This window comes from Cyprinodon tularosa, unplaced genomic scaffold (assembly GCF_016077235.1).
Source record: "Cyprinodon tularosa strain WSP-4 unplaced genomic scaffold, ASM1607723v1 ctg73, whole genome shotgun sequence".
Taxonomy (NCBI): domain Eukaryota; kingdom Metazoa; phylum Chordata; class Actinopteri; order Cyprinodontiformes; family Cyprinodontidae; genus Cyprinodon; species Cyprinodon tularosa.
The window spans coordinates 1,851,125-1,870,706 of record NW_024039485.1 but is presented as its reverse complement, the minus strand read 5'-3'; the positions used below and the strand labels follow the sequence as shown (position 1 = coordinate 1,870,706).

The 19,582-nt window shown below is 39.8% G+C and overlaps 1 protein-coding gene across 5 annotated transcripts in view; it reads right to left on the bottom strand.

The window, feature by feature from the left end:
- Window positions 1–19,582, bottom strand: part of nbeal2 (neurobeachin-like 2) — a 61,202-nt gene that overhangs the window by 1,174 nt on the left and 40,446 nt on the right. For 4 of the 5 annotated variants that reach the window (XM_038269481.1, XM_038269483.1, XM_038269486.1 and 1 more), the window contains 27 exons: window positions 18,698–18,882; window positions 18,451–18,607; window positions 16,577–16,720; window positions 13,648–13,971; window positions 12,801–12,950; window positions 11,525–11,682; window positions 11,305–11,429; window positions 11,111–11,228; window positions 10,853–11,010; window positions 10,623–10,756; window positions 9,330–9,437; window positions 9,147–9,242; window positions 8,916–9,040; window positions 8,656–8,796; window positions 8,444–8,574; window positions 8,260–8,369; window positions 8,051–8,168; window positions 6,813–6,910; window positions 6,424–6,537; window positions 6,261–6,344; window positions 6,072–6,181; window positions 3,091–3,263; window positions 2,914–3,008; window positions 2,713–2,829; window positions 1,331–1,492; window positions 650–798; window positions 149–284 (listed from right to left, as the gene is read on the bottom strand). In XM_038269481.1, coding sequence (XP_038125409.1) covers window positions 149–284; window positions 650–798; window positions 1,331–1,492; window positions 2,713–2,829; window positions 2,914–3,008; window positions 3,091–3,263; window positions 6,072–6,181; window positions 6,261–6,344; window positions 6,424–6,537; window positions 6,813–6,910; window positions 8,051–8,168; window positions 8,260–8,369; window positions 8,444–8,574; window positions 8,656–8,796; window positions 8,916–9,040; window positions 9,147–9,242; window positions 9,330–9,437; window positions 10,623–10,756; window positions 10,853–11,010; window positions 11,111–11,228; window positions 11,305–11,429; window positions 11,525–11,682; window positions 12,801–12,950; window positions 13,648–13,971; window positions 16,577–16,720; window positions 18,451–18,607; window positions 18,698–18,882 — 3,720 coding nt within the window. The remainder of the gene's footprint in view (window positions 1–148; window positions 285–649; window positions 799–1,330; window positions 1,493–2,712; window positions 2,830–2,913; window positions 3,009–3,090; window positions 3,264–6,071; window positions 6,182–6,260; window positions 6,345–6,423; window positions 6,538–6,812; window positions 6,911–8,050; window positions 8,169–8,259; window positions 8,370–8,443; window positions 8,575–8,655; window positions 8,797–8,915; window positions 9,041–9,146; window positions 9,243–9,329; window positions 9,438–10,622; window positions 10,757–10,852; window positions 11,011–11,110; window positions 11,229–11,304; window positions 11,430–11,524; window positions 11,683–12,800; window positions 12,951–13,647; window positions 13,972–16,576; window positions 16,721–18,450; window positions 18,608–18,697; window positions 18,883–19,582) is intronic. The other variant, XM_038269482.1, reaches the window with a different exon arrangement.

Sequence of the window (19,582 nt, the reverse complement as noted above, 5' to 3'; positions counted from 1 at the left end):
CTCACATAAAGGCTAAACGGATCAGTTACAGTGCAAACATCATCGTCTGAAAAACCCGTTTCTCTAGAAATACTCTGAATATAATTATCCTCTTCCCCCTTTGCCTTCCACCCATTTCACACTCTCTCTATAAAGTTTGGTTTCTCACCTCTTCAGGCTTCCCTGCCCCCACCACTATTAACTTCCCGTCCTCCAGGCCCACTAGTATGTGGCTGAACTCCTTAGTGACAGACACACTCCTCACAGGAACCCTCAAGGCCAGGGGTGTTGTCAGGGAATCCAGGCTGCAAAACAGAAGGGAAATTAGGAGAGTTAGACCTTTCTCATACAGAGCTCTTCAAAAGTAAAAAAAAAAAGTATAAAAAAATCCGGAACTTGTTGATATTTTATCCATCATGGGGATGTTTCCCTTTAATAGAGACAGCAAATAAGATAAGGGAACCATAATAGGCTCATATAGTGGACGTAAACCTTTAAAATACTTAGTTTCAATTCAACAAAATTATTCATGGGTGACAAATTGTCACTTTTTTTTAAATAATTTTAGAATTAGACGTTAAAATCATCCAAACATCCAAATTCAGTGAAAGGATGTAAAATGGGACTTTGACTCCTTTTGTGAGGACTGAAAATGACTTGAGGTCTTCACCTGAATAAATCCCGGATGTGGAGGCCGCCCTGCAGGGTTCCCACGATCACATATTCAGACACCAGGTGAAGTGCAGTCATCTGCTCCTCCATGGTGAAAGAGGACAGCAGACAGCCGTTCACAGAGTAAACATGGATGGAGTGCTTGCCCTGTGGGAATGAGCCCAACACGGATACCAGCATCAGAAACAGGAAACTGCCTGCTGTTCCCTACGGAGTGGTGTACACAAGGCATTGCTAAAGGCAAGTGTATCCTAGGAGCTTTTCACAATGGGTCACAAAAAAAAAAAAATGTATGGGATCGATCAACATAAAGCAGTGAAAATAACAAAAGGTTTGTTAAAAATCTGCTTAATGAGTTTTAAATAGATTCCTTGGACTTTTAATGAAAATCTCTACATTCTTCTGCTTTGATGGCTGTAGCTACGTTTAGATTAACCTCCACTTCGGTCTTTATTTAACCTCATCCTCTAACAAGTTTTTCTCCAGTACCGCTCTTTATCAGTATCTTCCCAACAGAGCTGGCTAACTTCCTGGTAAAAGAAAAGCTTTATAGCACTTTTCTTTTACAAGCTCCTCTGTGTTTGTCTATGAACTCAATAACATTAAAGTTCAAGGTCGTAAGATCAGAAAAAGTTTTTGATTACCCGTGTGAGGAACTGGTGTGTATTACTCTGCATACCTTCCAGTTAGCTCTCTCCTCCTGAGACGTCTGCACCACGATGTGGCCCTCCATCCCCACCTGGAGGGCAGCGATCGGAGCACGTACGTTGCCTTCGCCGGTGGGCCGCAGTGACCTCAGGAACTGGCCCCGTCGGATCGTGTGCACAATCACTGTACCATCCTGATAACCAAGCAACAGCAGCAGAGAGTCAGGAGATAGGCGAAGGCTCAACATGGAACATAACGAGTTTTCAAAAACTACCTAAAAAAAATAACACATGCTGTGTGACTAATTAGATTTTTCACTATAACTTTAGATTTAACGAGGCAAATAATGGATAATCTGGTCGTTAAAAGAGTTAGGAATACAGTGGTAAAAAAAAAAACAACCTTATAAGGTTTCTTTCCTCCACTTCATAATTCGTCTTAAATTTCAAAGACACACATTTTTGTTAAATCAGTCTTTTAAATCTTTCAGGCACCACTTTCTTTTTCCAAATTTGGTCCTTTCTAACCATTCAGAAATAAGATAAGAAGCAGCTGGGAAACCGAAATGTGATGTCATGGTTACGGCATTAATATGCAGCCCTCTGAGATCAGATTAAATCGGTTAAGAAAATGCTTTAGCGTTGGATTTTTCTACTGTGCCCCCAGTCATGAGATCAGCCATAACTGCTGACTCTGCTATCAGCTGCATGTGTCTAATTTAGCGAATTTCAGTGGAAAAGTATCTTCCAAGCTGTTTATCTGTAGGCCAGGGTTCCTATTATGTATTGTTAAATCATAAAATTCCTCAGCTTTCACATTTCCCAGAGCTAATAGATAATAATCAAACTTTTGCATGCAGATTTATCTTTTTTTTTCTCAATTAATGACATCTAATTTAATGCAACCTAACCATATACTGCTTTAGTCCCAAATTGACGAGCTGAAAATGAGTGTTTTTAACAAAGAAGTATAGAAACATCTAGTGAAGATCTGATTTCCTGAAGCTGCAGCTTACACAGGGGAAAAGGGACAGTTTCTGTGGTTCTTCCACAGTTTTTCTAAAGGCGCTGCAGACAGTGCAGGGAGAGAAAGTATGCGTATTGGTTGAAGATCCTTTTCCAAACAGCATATTCTATATTTTGACAGAGAGGAAATGTTCCCCACATCAGTTTTAGCTGCGTTACAGAGGGCCTCCGAAGCCTAAACAACTGCCACCCGCTTTGTCAGTGATCTTCCAGGAAGGAGGAGGGATACTGTAAATATTTAGATTTAATAGCAGTTCTCCCTCCTAAACACACGCAGCTGTAAACTTAAACAGTACTGTTTTGTTTTTTTGGTGAAAAAACAAGTATTTTCTGTTGCTTTAAAAAAAAAAACAGGTATCTTCTAGTGGTGAGCAGTAGCTTATCTGACCTTTGACCCAGATACAGCCAAGTCCAGTTCAGTGCTGATGGCCACACAGGTCACCTCCTGGTCGTGTCCACTGAGGATCTGCACTGGCCGAGGAGACAGGCCGCTGGAGAATCCGCCCTGCAAAATGATTTAAAGAAAAAAAAAAATTTTTTAGTTCCAGCCAGAAAATGGAGGTGGCACAGAGGATGTAAAGAGTCTCACCTGTTGTAAAACCTGCCACACTATACAGGAGGTGTCCCTTGAACCAGAGATGAGGTAGATGCCACACAGATCCAGAGCCAAGCAGGTTACGACATCTGTAGAAATATACACAAACAATTATCTCATGCCATGGAGAAGAAAATTGAACTTTCCCCCATTCATGATGAAAGAGCTCACCAATGTGTCGGCAGATCCTGCCCACCAGCTTTCCTTTCCCCAGCTGAGTGACGCGGAGGCTGCAGTCCCAGTGTCCGCCGCTGAACAGCAGACGGCCGTCGTTGGACACCACCAGCACCTGGGCGCTGAGCTCCACTCCAGGTGAGAAAGGTCCTGCCAGGAAACGCTGAGTCCTGCAACATGATGAGAAGATTAAAATGTGATTCTATCTTAAGCAGTGTCTCATCCGGTCTGCAGAGAAGGTGATTGGCGGCAATCTTGCATCTTTTGAGGATCTGTAAGCCTCCATGATTCTCAGGCTAAGGGAACGATTGTTGCTGATCCCTCGCACCCCAGCCACAAAACATTTCAGTCACTTCATTCTGGCCATAGACTGCAGTCCATCACGACGAAAAATTCAAACCACAAGAACAGTTTCTTTCCATCCGCTACCAGCCTTATCAACAAGGCCCAGAGACCCCGTGACACTGACACTGCCTCTCTCCCTCCCCTATTCAGGACCTAGAAGCTACACCAACAAAGCATCTCCAGACCTCCTGCATTACATTAACGCACAGTCTACTGTTTATATAGTATATAGCTATAAACTATATATTGTATATAGTATATTTTATTTTTTTATATTGTATATAGCTATAGATTCTATATTCTGTATCTATCTAATTTGTCTGCACCGTCAACACCAACTCAAATTCCTTTGTAAATGCAAACCTACTTTGCAATAAACTTGATTGTGATTAAAAAAAAAACAAATATATATATACAGGTGCTGGTCATAAAATTAGAATATCATGAAAAAGTAGATTGATTTCAGTAATTCCATTTAAAAAGTGAAACTTGTATATTATATTCATACATTACATACAAACTCATATATTTCAGATGTTTATTTTGTTTAATTTTGATGATTACAAATGACAACAAATGAAAATCTCAAATTCATCATATCAGAAAATTAGAATATTGTGAAAAGGTTCAAAATTGATGGCCCCTGGTGCCACACTCTAATCAGCTAATTAACTCAAACCACCTGCAAAAGCCTTTAAATGGTCTTTCAGTCTAGTTCTATAGGCTACACAATCATGGGGAAGACTGCTGACTTGACAGTTGTCCAAAAGACGACCATCGACACCTTGCACAAGGAGGGCAAGACACAAAAGGTCATCGCTAAGGAGGCTGGCTGTTCACAGAGCTCAGTGTCCAAGCACATTAATAGAGAGGCGAAGGGAAGGAAAAGATGTGGTCGAAAAAAGTGTACAAGCAAGATAGATAACCGCACCCTGGAGAGGATTGTGAAACAAAACCCATTCAAAAATGTGGGGGAGATTCACAAAGAGTGGACTGCAGCTGGAGTGAGTGCTTCAAGAACCACCACACATAGACGTATGAAAGACATGGGTTTCTGCTGTCGCATTCCTTGTGTCAAGCCACTCTTGAACCACAGACAGCGTCAGAAGCGTCTTGCCTGGGCTAAAGAGAAACAGGACTGGACTGCTGGTGAGTGGTCCAAAGTCATGTTCTCTGATGAAAGTAAATTTTGCATTTCCTTTGGAAATCAAAGTCCCAGAGTCTGGAGGAAAAGAAGAGAGGCACTTCATCCACGTTGCTTGAAGTCCAGTGTAAAGTTTCCACAGTCAGTGATGGTTTGGGGTGCCATGTCATCTGCTGGTGTTGGTCCATTGTGTTTTCTGAGGTCCAGGGTCAACGCAGCCACATACCAGGAAGTTTTAGAGCACTTCATGCTTCCTGCAGCTGACCAACTTTTTGGAGATGCAGATTTCATTTTCCAACAGGACTTGGCACCTGCACACAGTGCCAAAGCTACCAGTACCTGGTTGAAGGACCATGGTATCCCTGTTCTTAATTGGCCAGCAAACTCTCCTGACCTTAACCCCATAGAAAATCTATGGGGTATTGTGAAGAAGAAGATGCAATACACCAGACCCAACAATTCAGAAGAGCTAAAAGCCACTATTAGAGCAACCTGGGCTATCATAACACCTGAGCAGTGCCACAGACTGATCGACTCCATGCCACGCCGCATTGCTGCAGTAATACAGGCCAAAGGAGGCCCAACTAAATACTGAGTGCTGTACATGCTCATACTTTTCATGTTCATATTTTTCAGTTGGCCAACATTTCTATAAATCCTTTGTTTTTATTGGTCTTCAGTAATATTCTAATTTTCTGATATGATGAATTTGAGATTTTCATTTGTTGTCATTTGTAATCATCAAAATTAAACAAAATAAACATCTGAAATATATGAGTTTGTATGTAATGTATGAATATAATATACAAGTTTCACTTTTTAAATGGAATTACTGAAATCAATCTACTTTTTCATGATATTCTAATTTTATGACCAGCACCTGTATATATTGATCTTTAATAATCTGTCCACTGCACAGGCAGCCAAAGCACATCCTTTCTCCTTCAGAAATTTTATTTTATTTTGATGCTTCATTTTCCTCAGCTTTAAAACACTCCTCCAGAGTGTGAGACTGGGATCAACAGTTATATCCAACGGTAGCAGCAGTGGCAAAGCTGGTACCTATGACTCTGTTGAACTTCGAGTGGATCTTTACTAGGGGACCTCCACTTGCTCTGTCATGAATAGCCCCAAAAAACTGGATCAGAGATAATCTTGACTTGACGTTGCATACATAAAGGAAGATCTTTAAAACTAGCTCTTTGATTGTATCTTTTCAAAACTCCATGAGCTGTTATCCTCCATATTTCTCTGTATTTAAATGACAACTTGGTCACAATTGCTCTCAGGTTGTTGGCCTGTCCAGCTCTTGCATGAAGTAAAGCTCCTCCATGGCATTGCAGCAACCACATAAAAAAGAGTGAACTAACTGATTTGACTGCAGGCTGGCTACAATAAGAAATATTAAATACACTGCATGGCAACCAGACCCACCATACTGTTTGCTTAACCTGCTAGGGCAAAAAGCCAAATATATAAACTCACTCACTTGGGATTGGTCATGGTGGGGTCTTTAGTGAAGGTGAAGTAGTTTGTGATGTTTTTGTCATATGGAAGCCAGCTGTGAGTCCCAATCAAACCACTAGAGCTTACAGTAACCTGTGCAGAAAAAAAGGGAAATTTAAAAATGTAATCTATATATGCAAAGTGATCTGACATTGAAGTGTTTTGACATTACCAGTGTATCTGAGCCATGCATGATGGAGTGATTCTGGTTCTTTGGCACCAGTGCTTGAACCAGAGGAAGCCCATCACTGACAACCTGATGCAAACCCAGTTTTACATGTAAATAAATATCATATCAGAGATGAGCTGATCTGAGCATTCACACGACACCTCACCTCCACAAATGGTCTGAGTTTGCCAAGATGCTCGAAGATGTTTGCAGGTAGAGTGTCCAGGCGGGCCTGCCGCCGGGATGCGTTCTGGGCTGTCATTCTGGGAGGGTGAGGCTCCTGCTCAGAGACAAAGACAAACATTAGGATGTTTTGAAGCTATTAAAACCAGCATTGAATCATTACAGCATTACAAATCTCAGCGTGTTTTTCAAAGAGCTGAAATTTGTATCCATGAAAAGCTGCAAAACAGCAGCTTAAAAGGAAATTTATTTGATTGGTTAAATGTGACTGGACTGTCATGTTAAATTTTGTGGCAATTAAAAAAACATAATTAATTTTTATATGGCAGATGAAGGTTCATTTTGTATTTTCCTGAAGATCATTTTTTGTACCTTAAGAAGCTGACAGGGAGTCTGTCCAAAGTTGCTGATGATGCCTTCCAATGCTTTTCGCTCAGTCTCATTGGCAATTGCATCCAGATCCACAGCACCTGAAACAATAAATAAAAGAGACAAAAATCAAGCAAAGAGTGAGATATTAAAAAATCTGTTAAAAACTTTAGACTCAGGTTCACATAAAGCAAATATTAGACAGCAAGCCTTAAAACAAATCGAAATTTCTATGAATTTCTTGTATAGTATTGCTGTTGAGTAGCTCACATTAATTAAGTTTAATTTCAGAGTATCAAGGAAACTAAAGCAGGTATCAGTCTTTCGATATCGCTGGGCATGAAATAAAGGAGAGAGATACAATAAGCTTAGCTACCCTTCAAAATGGAAAAGACTAGAAAACTTCCAACACAAGCAAGTCAGATGTGGGTTGATCATAAGAGGTGAGGAGCTGATGACATAAAAATTATATCTATCTGGAGTGTTAGTAATGTTCAGGGAGATTAAAGCAACTCAGTTCATTTGCAGCTTTATTTTTCCCCATGCACAGTTAGCAGGAGTTTAAAGTAGAAAAAGTGGAGTAATAAAGTAACAAACTTTTATGAAGGTTTTTTTTTACACTTTTTAAATGTTTGCTACCAATAAGTAGCAAAAAAATAAAATAAAAAAAATAAATAAATGGATTCTTAAAGATATTAAAGTGACTGCTCCCCAGCCTGAAAACTGGATAAAACCCTTAGAAAGTTATTTTAAAACTTTGGGTGAAAACATAGAAAAAAAAAAAAAAAACAAAAGCAAAAAAAAAAAACAGTTGTCTAAAGAAGATCTAATTTTTTGTTTTAAGCCTATAAGGACGATAAACCAGGAATTTCAGGAGTTTCCCTGTTGCCAAAGATTAACGAGTACAACAATTCCACTTGTTTCTCACTCATCAGCATATTTGTCAAAGAACAAAAAGATTCTCACAAACGAACAAAAAAAAGCAGATAATAAAACCCATAACCACTGAAAGTAGAAGAAAAATTTGTTCATTTAGCTCAGAATATTTTCTGTTTTCCACGTCATGCATGGCGGAAAATTTGACAATTTTGTTCAATAACGCAAAAATTACAACAGAAAAGATTACCCTAGCCCATCTTTTGGGGGTCTACAGAACAAAAAAATGACTTCAAAGGATCACCACAAAAAAACTGTCAGTTTTCTAATGAGTTTTCTCACAAAGGTTCCCATTGCAGCCTCACCCTCATAAGTGCAGTAGTAGAATACATTGAGAGCTTTCACTGCCTCCTCTCCTCTCTGTTTGCATCCAAAGATGAGGTCGATCCATTCATGGAGGTGGGAGGACACGTACTCGGACTCCTGTAGGTTCAAAGTACTTGTTTTTTCATGGCTATTCACTGTAACCAAGGCAACAGATGCATAACTGAGTTTCATTATACTGATGGCTCACCAGAGCTTTCCGGTGTTTCCTGATAAAGTCTTCCCTTGATGTTGCCCAGCGAGGGAGCACAACATCTGTAACCAGGTCCTGAGACATCTGCAAGCGACCCAGGTCGAAGCCTAGCACAAAATGTGGATTGATTAGCCTTGGGTCCAAGAGCACAGGTTCTGCCAGCGTTTGCAGAGCAGCTCACCGTTCATGTTCTGCAGGAACTCTGGGAAGTAAAAGAACTCAGGGATGAGCTCTTTGACATCAGCCGGGCTCTCCATGCGAGTTTGCCAAGCTGCCGCCACTGAGTGGAACTGTCTGTCTGCGACGTCAAACCTGAAAGATGCCAAAACTGTAAGGTGAGACCAGTCCAATACCAAAAATCATGCAAAAAAAAGATATTCTGCAGGTTCTCACCTGCCACTCTGCAGCTGGATATGCAGGGTGGTGAACGGCTCCATCCGGATCATGTAGTGCATGACTCCTGCTGCATTAGAGTAGTGTGTCCCATAGTGGAATTTGTCGATGGTGCCTGTCGGGTCTTCAAAGCTCTCGTACCTGAAGAAACAAATCTATTTGTTGGACTTTATTATGTTAAAAGGATACATTTTGGCACTTTTTTTAAATAAAGAAATTCCTGATACGTTGTATTTTTCCAAATTATAAGAGCTGATTACTTTTCTTTGACGTTCTGTGCATGACGTGGGTTGACCACACCTATAGGCTTGGATAAATCTCTGAAAACCGAGGGGTCCTCCAGATCCAGAACAGGAGAAGTGTAGTCACACAAAACCCAGGGGAACTAAGGAGAAGCAAAACACACACAGAGGTGTACAATAATGCTTTCTTTGACAGTGAGTGTGCATTTGGCGGCAGAGAGAAAGCTCCAGAAGCACTGCGGTACGCACCACAGGGTACTGGGACAGGTCGTTGTAAGTCCGCCCAGCGATGGTGTTCAGCTGCATTAGGTACTCAAAGTTTGAGATTTCTCTGTACACCCATTTCTAGAAAATTCAACATATCACAAATGGGAAGCATTAGAGCCATTTCACTCTAAATAAAGCAAAGCCATATGTAGAGATGATGAATACCTGAGTAAGGCCTGATGCTTTCAGCAGCTCTTGAGGGGAACGGGAGCCGAAATAAAACAGGTTTGGAGGTCGCAGACCCAGAATCCTTGAGTACACCTTGTTTCGCACCTGCAGGGTAAGAAATTATCTTCATTTTAGCACTTTAAAAGCTAATTTCACATAACGTATAATGGCCATACACACACACACATATGTATATATATATATATGTATATATATATATATATATATATATATATATATATATATATATATATATATATATATATATATATATATATATATATATATATATATATATATATATATATATTTATATATATAAACCATGAAAAAGATTATAGAGTGAGTTAACATTTTATTACAGCAGAATGTTTGTTTTATTTTTGATTTCAATTTAAAGGCATTTGTTTAAAGAAACATTATGAAAAGAAAAACCTTAATTAAAAGCTGTTTTTAACAGAATCAGGTGGGTGTGATTATTACTGGTAGTCCTTCTCTTGATTATTTGTTTTCTATAGTAGATAGGAAGGATAATTTTGGCTTTAGAGAAACACTTTCCTGTGTGATTGGGTCTTATGATGCTGAAAGAGAAAACCAACCCACATCTTGAACGTCATGGCATGGCTTACCCATTTAATTAAAAGTTCCAGTTGTTGAGACCAACATGGACTCTTAAAAAAGGCTTTTAGGGTTTGTGGAAAAGAACAAGACCCTCAGCATTACAGATTCTCCACCATACCCAACAGTGGAGATGAAGTTTTTTACTGTATATTCACTCTTTGTTTCACACTAGAATCACCACGACTTTCTCCGACTTAAAAGCTCATTCTTAAAAATTCTGCATCCACTATGGGTTCCTGAATGATTTTTCCCCTCTAGACCTGAACACTGAAACCTGGATTGTTGATACCGAATAATTTCCCTGACTCCTATAGCAAGAGGATGACTCTACCAACAGCAGTATTGTGTATGTGGAGCTGCTGTTGGTCTACCTCACATCAAGAATTCAATTAAAACAGTCAAATCAGACTAAAGCAGCACCATTGTTGTACCGTTTAAGGTGCTTTGGCTTAAAAACCTGGCACTGCTCTTCCAAACATGCAGAAATGTGTTTGGATAAAGGACCTCAGGGGATTTGAGCTCATCCTGACTGCAATTAAATCTATTATGCAACCCTAAAAAAAGGTTATTAAGAAAAATCTTACTTATAAACAGAATAACAAGCTTGTTTTTTTACACACATAATGTATGTGTATGTATCTAAATCCCTAAATGTAATATCTATATCACCTTCTTTCTGAAGTTGATGAAGTAATGAGCTTGGTCGATGAAGAAAAGCTCAAGCGCAGATCGCCGCAGGTTGTACCTCCTCAGATGGACCTCCCGAAGCTGAGACAGAGGTCTCTTGAAATCAAACCCAATTCCTGCAGGAGAAAGGCGCCACAGCTATGAGTCGCCTAGAGCACTCCGAGGAACCATAAAGCACATAGGTGCAAACCATAGCTGCACACATTTCTCACCCTCTTCGGTTTCCTCTTTATCACTGCTGCCGTCATAGAAGTAGAGATGATGCGTGGTGACCTCCAGCCGACCTGGAACCACGGCCACAATGGTGATGAGCTCACAGTCTTCTGACAGAACCAGCTTTTCTTTCTGACTCTCATCCTCTCCTTCCCCTCTGAAAGCAACATAGACAGAGAGACTCCTAAATCTGCAGCTCTTGTTTGAATCACGCACAACAGAGACCAACATTGTTGCTACGGACATTGTGGACTTACTTGTTATCTGAAAAGACTAGGTCCTCATCTTCCAAATGATCGTCCTCCATGTCGCTAACTTTGGCTTCCTTAGCAACAGCCAGTGGGAGTGGTTCAGAGCTGCGGGGACTTTCAGCTCCTGATGATCACAACATAACTTATTTTTATTTTGTCAGAAAAGATTCAAAGAAATTTAAATATATTATGTTTCATACCCATGTTATCCCTCAAGGCGCTGGCTTCACAGTGTGGATCATAGCTATAATTGGGCACAAGTTTGAGTCGCATCTTTGAATAAGTTTCAGCGCCGGACAATTTCCACTTCACCTCTGGCTGAACTCTGACATCAAGCGTGAGAAAAAATGAAACTTAGTCCTTTCTGACTTTACAAAGGGTCAAAGAAAGAACAGAGGGAGGTGTTAGTGTCAGTCCTACCCGTTAGCCCAGGCTCCCCTCTCACAGGTGAAGAGCCGGCGGAGCGCTCTCCAGTGCTGCCACACCATGCCCAGCTGGCTGGAGTTCTGCTTCTGCCAAATAGTGTACCGGTTGTTCTCACTGCGTACTCGCTTCATGTAGGGGTCCACAATCACCTCCTGTTTGCACAGTGAGACACATCAAATCAGTCTTCTGAGGGGAGATGTTCCCATTTTGTCATGTTACAACTGGAAAATTTTATGCTTTTTAATTTGTCAACACAAAGTGGCATGTTAGTGAAAATTAAACCAGGATTTTCATTTTTTTTTTTTTTTGAAAACCACAGGACATATTTTAAATTTAGCCAACTGAGTTAACATTTTGTATTGAAATAGGTTCCCCACACTTTCTTTTGTATGTCGTGTATCAGACATCACTACCAGCGTTTGTCAGGGAGTATCTGTGACAATCAGTTTTTTTGGCTTACCACAACTCTTCAATTGGATTTCATTCTAACGCATTAATAAGCCCTGATTTATTAAGAGATTTTCGCACAGGATTTCAAGGTATTTATGTGTCAAGTTTTGCATTCAATGCTCAGGAAAACCATCCCCACAGAATGACTCTTCCATTTCCATGTTTCACCATGGAGGTTTCTGCATTCAAGGTGATGTGCAGTGTTAGTTTTCTTCAACATTTCAAATAAACATTTGTTGTCATTTGAATAGAGGACCTTCTTCCAGCCCTACATGGCTCATGGTAAACTACAATACAGACTTTTTACCGCCTTTATTCAACATTAACATTCTTTTCTCCACTCCTCCATAAAAGCCTGATTGGTTGGTATGACTACAAGTTTTACTGTTGACAGATTCACCCACCTGAGTGTTGGAGCTCCTTCAGAACATGAACCACTTGACTACGTCTCTGAAAAATGTTCCTGTTAGGTGGTAGGCCATTTCTTGTCTTCATTGCAACAAACCCCTGAGGCCTTCACAGCTATGCTCTCTTCATACTAAGATTAAACACCAAACAAGGTGGACTATCTAGCTAGGTATCAGAGTAAAGGGGGTGGAACAGTCTGCACTTAAGAGGTTTTTATTAGAAATAAAAAAAATAGATAATGTCACTTCTAATTAATCTTATTTGTATTGCTTGATCACATAAAACCCCTGAAAAAAAATTGATTTATGTATGTGGTTGCAACAAAGTAAGGAATTAACACAGTGGAGGATCTGTAATGCTGTGGGTCATTCATGAAGAAATGCTTTTGCATCCAGTAAGTTCAGAAAAGTACCTGAAACTTGGACTTGCTGTCAGACCTGTCTTTGTCTCGTTTAAACGCAGTGCTCATCAGATCATCAAAGCAGGAGTTCCAGAAATTGGACATGATGTCATGACTCCGTCCAAACGTGTCCAACTCGTACTGCTCCATGGTGGGCTGAACCTGAGAAAAAGACAGTTCCAGAGCCGTAAGGAGAAAACTCAGACAGATCAGTCACACTATGTGATGTTCTGGGTAGGCGCCAGCAGTCGCTGTCATCTCCAATTCATTATTTATCCTGCTCGGCTGCTGTGTTTCTATCAAGCTAATAAAAATACACACACTTACATACATCTAAAACAAACACACTCTCTATAAATAAATTCCTGAGTTTACATGCTTGCAGTGTCTGAGACCACTTTCTCTTTAAAATGTATTTTAAACATTTATTAGCAGCCAAAGCTCTGCCACAATGTAAAATGAAATGGAAGATCCGTATACAGAGGAAAACTAAACAAAGCAGATTTATGAGCAGCCAAGTCACACGGAGCCACAATGAATCTGAGCTCAGCTGTAGCGGATTGAGATTTTTTGGCAGCAGTGTGCCTCAGGTTGGAATATAAACCTCTCCATAACCAACACACACAGAAGGAAAGTTTAAGTAATTTGATGTAAAGCAGTTTAACATTTTTCAAAAGCATTTGAAAAATTTTAAACTTTGCAGTAAATATCAGAGGAACAATCTGGGAGGTAACAGGTCAGACCAGAATACAGGAATTTGACAAAGAACAGAGAGCGTAGTAACTGGAGGACAGACTCCCTAAACACTAGACAAAGGTCAGCCATTGCTAAAATATACAAAGCACGTCCAGATACAGACCTTCTGCTGGTAAAAGCTCTGCCACTCCAGCGCGTTACAGTAAACCTTCAGGTCCTCGGCGAACGTGGTGCTGCCGTTGGTGATGGGCAGGTTGGGCAAGTGGTTCTGGAGGGTAATGGGGTCTGCGTGTTGATCCAGCAGAGTCCTCATAATGGGTACCAACTGGGAGAAGGTCTCTGAATGACTGCTGTTTGTGTCATCCATTATACCATCCGGCCACAAGGGGGCGCCAAGCTTTCCCAGCAGGAAGCAGACCTCCTCCCAGCTCAGACAGAGAACTGTCTGGAGGAGACTGTGAAGCTTCAAATAGGCCATCTCACACACCTAAAGACCAACAAAGAAAAATTATTTTAGTCAAGGACAGAAAAAAAAAATGCACATCTTGGAAAACTACAAATAAAACAAGATTACTTTATTTAATATACTACTAATAATAACAATTCAAATTACACATTATAAAAAAAAAGAATATAAATGCATAAGGAAAAAAGTATACTCTGATATTTGACAATCTAAAACATATCAAAAAATAACAATTTGTGAGTTTCACTTTTTTCTCCCACACTGTTTACATTTGATCAGTACTGCACTTTATGGAATGGAAATTTTAATTTCACTGCTAAGCTGCTGCTGATTTACTGTCTGAAAGCTGTACAAGACTCTGTGTATACAAAATGACAATAAAGTTTTTTAAGTCTAAGTATAAAGTCTAAGTCCAAGTTCACTCTTATTTCTTTCTTCTTCTGTATTTCATATGAAGTTAACACTTTTGATCAAGGTCTACAAAGCCTGGTCAACTGCCTCAGCTAAAGCAATAGCTTTGATTTGAGACAAACAACATTTCCAATCATTTTTTTTTCGTAACTCCAGCTTAAGCGTTCTACCTGCAACACCTTGAATGAGTCATTTATCAGTTCAACTGTAGCAAAAATAGTTATCTCCCTGACCTTTGATTCAGGAAAAACTGGTTATTTAAACAAAGAATGAATGAACAAAACTACATTTGCCTGCTTTAATATAATCTGATTAAATGTATCCATGTAATGATTCGGTTTGTTTTACGTCCAATAATCAGCAGATTAAAATCAAATAAAACATATCTAGTCTAGTTTGAATCACATAATATTGAAATATTAGTAAAAGAAGAAAACAACAACAGTTAAACTCTTATTTTTGGTAATAATGCCCCCAGCTTCAAAAGGATTTGAGGTTATTTCAGTGTGATTGTCAAATACAAATGTCTGCACATAAGGGAATTGAGACTGTCAATATATATTGATTTCTAGCATTTTGCTGTATTTTATTAGCTTTTTTTTATGGAATCCATGAAGTAGCAGAGCAAATATACAATTATTTCAGAGCAGAAGAATTCAAATCCTCCTTCTCAGATATAAAGCTTTAAATGGCCAAGCTCCATCTTATATCAGAGATCTGATTGTTCCTTATGTTCCTAACAGAGCACTTTGCACTCAATCTGCAGGTTTACCCATGGTTCCTAGAATTTCTAAAAGTTATCAGGCTCCTCTCCGGTGGAACCAACTACCAGTTTTAGTCCATGAGACAGACACACAGACATACTAAGGGTTGACTTAAAACATTCCTTTTTGATAAAGCTTATTGTTAGAGTGGCTCAGGTCATCCAGTGCTATCTCTATAGTTATGCTGCAATAGGCTTAAACTGCTGGAGGACATAGGGACCCTTTTTCATCATTCTGCTTCATCCTTTCTCTATTCTCCCACTCTGCAGAATTTGTTCAATCTAATGTTATTCTATCTCTGCTTTTTCTCATAGTAGCTTCATCTGGTCTGTTCCTGTTTGGCTGTGACTCCATCCTTGAGAGAAATATCAGCTGTGCTGCTGCCATTAATGCCATTGTTTGTGGATGTTGGAGCTTGGCCTGTTTTTCAGTGTAGTCCTGTTTCTCTGACTGTGATGTGCTCCCTTTCATCCACTGACATGGGTTCTTGCATGTAGCTTGTCTGCCTGGCTGTGTGTTTCCCGGATGGGGCCGCCTGTGGAGCTGGTTTACAGTTGCCTTTTGTATCTCTGCTTTTTCATGTCTGCTTCTGTCTCCTTGAACCCCTTTTGGCCTTGGCAGATGGCCGCCCACACTGAGCCTGGTTCTGCTGGAGGTTTCTGCCTGTTAAAAGGACATTTTCCCTCTCCACTGTTGCCATAAGCATGCCTTGTGTGAGTGATTGCCTTTGAGTGAATGAGTCGATGCAATCAGCTGGTTTTACTTAGATAGAAAACTTTGAACTAATCTGACTATGATCTGGTGGAATTTTTTTCTGTAAAGTGCCTTGAGATGGCATGTTATGAATCGTTGCTATATATCAATAGACCGAATTGAATTAAAGTTGCAAAAAAAAAAATTGAACTGAAAAGCCTAAACAAGCAGATTTACCTCTCATCAATAGATCTAAAGGGGACATATTATGAGTACTATTCTTAATTAATTAAACTCTCTTCCAACTCCTCCATCATCTTCAAAAGACACACAGTTATGATGTTTAGGAAAATTTTAATAGATCTTTTTAAAGGTTCAAGAATAACTAATTAGTTAATAGACAAACAAAACAGCAGCACGTGATGGAAATCCAGATGGTAAGCTTAATTTATGAGCACTCCCTTTATTTCAAAGTCATATAACAGTAGATGTCATAACTCAGAGTGGAGCTGCCCTTTCATTCTGAACACTCCCTAACAGGAATGACTGCAATGTCTTTGCAAAGAGAACCATAGAAGGTTTGGTATTTAAACGGTTTCTTTATCTGAGCTCACTTATCAAGTTAAATACTCTAAGTCCCTTGAGACATTTTTCAAAACTACCTTCTGTAGATATTATATCTTAGAGGATCTTGGGTTGTAAAAGTCAAGTAGAGTCATTTTATAGTTTTATGTGCTCAACAGATGAGTGCAGCTGACCTGTGAGTTCTGCTGTTGGATGTATCCCAGAATGATACGCAGGCCAATCTGGGCCATCTCCTTCAGTTCAGTGTTTCCAGGGCTGCCGGGGGTGCTGTGCCAGGCCTGTAACCTGTCCAGCAGGTTCACCACCCCTTCGAAGATCTGCAGCAAAACAACAGGTGTCAACAGAATGCCTCGGCAAAAGAAGGCCAGACCTGTTTCCACACCTTGCAGTAAACCTTAAGTATACCCTGAGCTGCATTTAAAACCCAACCTTGACTCTCTAAGCCTTTCTGTAACACAAAACAGAAGAAGCATTTGACCTAAAGGTTAACAAGGACACCACCCATCCGATGGTGTGTTGTATTTTACTGCTTTAGTCTTTGAAGAAACAAAAAAAAAGAAATTATTTGTTAATTTCATGCAACACAGTTATCAAACAAAAACTAACCCATGATTATCATAGAAAATATTAATTTCAACTTCATTGGTTTAAACACAAAACCCAAAGACAGCATTTTAATATAACTAGAAGTATTCCATGTGTCTGATCATTAAACTTATTTCAGACAAAGTTAACCAGAATAAATGCATTTATTAGGAGTAAAACATCTATACAAGGTAACCTAACATTACCCTTCAACCTTAAAACTGGTTGAGCCAACTTTGGTGGAAACACCTACCCCCAAGGTTTTGTTTCCAATAATTGGAAATGATTTAACATTAATGAGGAAGGGCCTGAAAAGCCTGTTTAAAGCCATTTGACAGAATGTGGATCAGATTGAAATCCGGGCTTTGACTAGACCGCTTTAGCACCCTGATTCTGCTCCTTTTATTCGATAATTGTGCTGGTGTACACCATGATTGATGCATTAAAAACAGATCAGTATTAGGGCTGCAACTGACAACTATTTTGCAAATCGATTCATCTGTCGAGTGTTTTTTTTATTAATAATTGCATAGCTAAAGATTCCTTAAAGAAGACTTTTTGCGAAATGAAATCAGGTGAAGCTAAAACTTTTCCATTTGAGGAGATTTGACAGAGCATGTTGACAGATGAAAATGATTACTATCTTAAATGCAAAATGTTTTCATATTTTGTTCACTATTTTGGTATAATTGGTGCTCAACGTGGGCCGCTCTGTTAGCTAAAGGCATGCTTTGGATTAATCGATTACTAAATTAGTCAATGATTATTTCAATAATCGATTAATCAAGATTATCCGATTAATTGTTTCAGCCCTAGTCAGTATTATGAAACACTTTACTAATTACATCCAATAAAAGGTAAGGTGGATTTAAAGGCCTTTAAAACTATTTCTAAAGGGGATGTTGCTGAGAAACAGGCCTGAATGGGTAGGCCACACTGAGCCTTTAAATATTTTAACTATAATGTATAATTGCTTAGCTGTACAGCCAGAGAAGTCTGGTAAATGATATCCAGACAAAGAACCAAAATGGGCTCATCCAAGGGTTATGTAAATCTCAAATAATAAAGGGCTTGCACTAATCAAATCTGGGTGCAGCTAGCTAAGCTGATACGAAAAAAAAATGGCTTATCAGCTTCATTATTAAACATTTGTGTCTGGAAACATATTTTACAAAGCACCAGATTTGCCTGGATGACATCCTTTTTTTTTTGATAAAACAGAATAATTTGAAAAGCACACTGAGTATTTACTAAGGACTTGACCTGATATTAAAAAGTGAATAAACCTCATCTGTCCATCAATGTGTAGGTCCACTTATTTAGAGTAAAGGTGGCATCTTTAGAGTAGCTAATAATATTTTTAGACAGATTATTATTTGCCATACCTTAGTTAATTGAGTAGTAATAAAAAAAAGAAAACAAAAACGGGAATATTTTATTGTAAGATTCCAACATAAATTACCTTCTCACTCCACAGGGTTCTGTTGTCTGTGCCCTCAGCAAACAGGAAGTCCTGCAGCAGCCTGAGGAGCCGCACCAGACTGGGACAGAAGGGCAGAGACACGCCCTGTGCATCCCTCAGGTCTGACAGGGAGGACTCCAGCATCATTTCCAAAAGACTGTCAATGGAAACACATTCAGCATGCCATCGCATAACATCCAGGTAGTTGTGAAGAAACACATTCCGTGTTAAAATCTGTAGAACAGACCTGCGTTTTATCTCATCAGGAGGACGAACCAGTTGGCAGGAGGAGCCCAGTTTGGTGAGGACAGAAAACACCTGCCCCCTCTCCCTCCACACCACGTCTTCTGCCCCCTCAGCCCCACTGCCACTCCACAGTACGGAGAAGACGATGTTGGTTAGCAGGTTGCACAGCTCCTCCTCGGGGGTCTGCTGGAGTACAAACAGATACATTTGGAAAGGAAAAACTCCCAAAGACAGCTGAAACCAGTGAAGCTTCCGTGAGTGCTACAGTCATAGTGGAGGAACTGCACAGACCCACATCTCTGGTGATGGAATCTGTATGGCAGAAGAACTATTAGTTTAGCATGCTAGTGGTGGAGTGGTGGCCTAGTGGTTAGGGCACTGCGCTTGGGTCATAGCGCAAGACCCTCAACCCCACACTGCTCAACAATGGCAGCCCACTGCTCCCCAAAGGGATGGGTAAAATCTAGAGAGTTAATTTAGTTGCTTTGTAGTTATGACAATGTTATGACAATACAGTTGAATTCTACTCTACAAATCTGTCAAGACGAGAGATAAATGTAACCCTTTGGTCACCACCATGTTTCACCACAGTGAAACCTCATAAACCACAGTGAAACATGGTGGTGGCTGCATCATGCTGCAGGGACGTTCCTTGTTAGCAAGAACACGGGAGCTGGTCAGAGTTGGAAGGAAAGACGGAAAAGAAGGGACTGAAAACAGGACAATCCTGGAAGAAAACCCCCTGAGAAGAGAGCAATTTTAAGATTACTTGTGACAACAAAAAATTCAAACCATCGTCTCTTTTCCTTCCACTTTAGACAGAACCCATGGATGGTCTATCATATAAACCTCTAACAGCACCTTCAACAATGTGAGAAAATCAAGG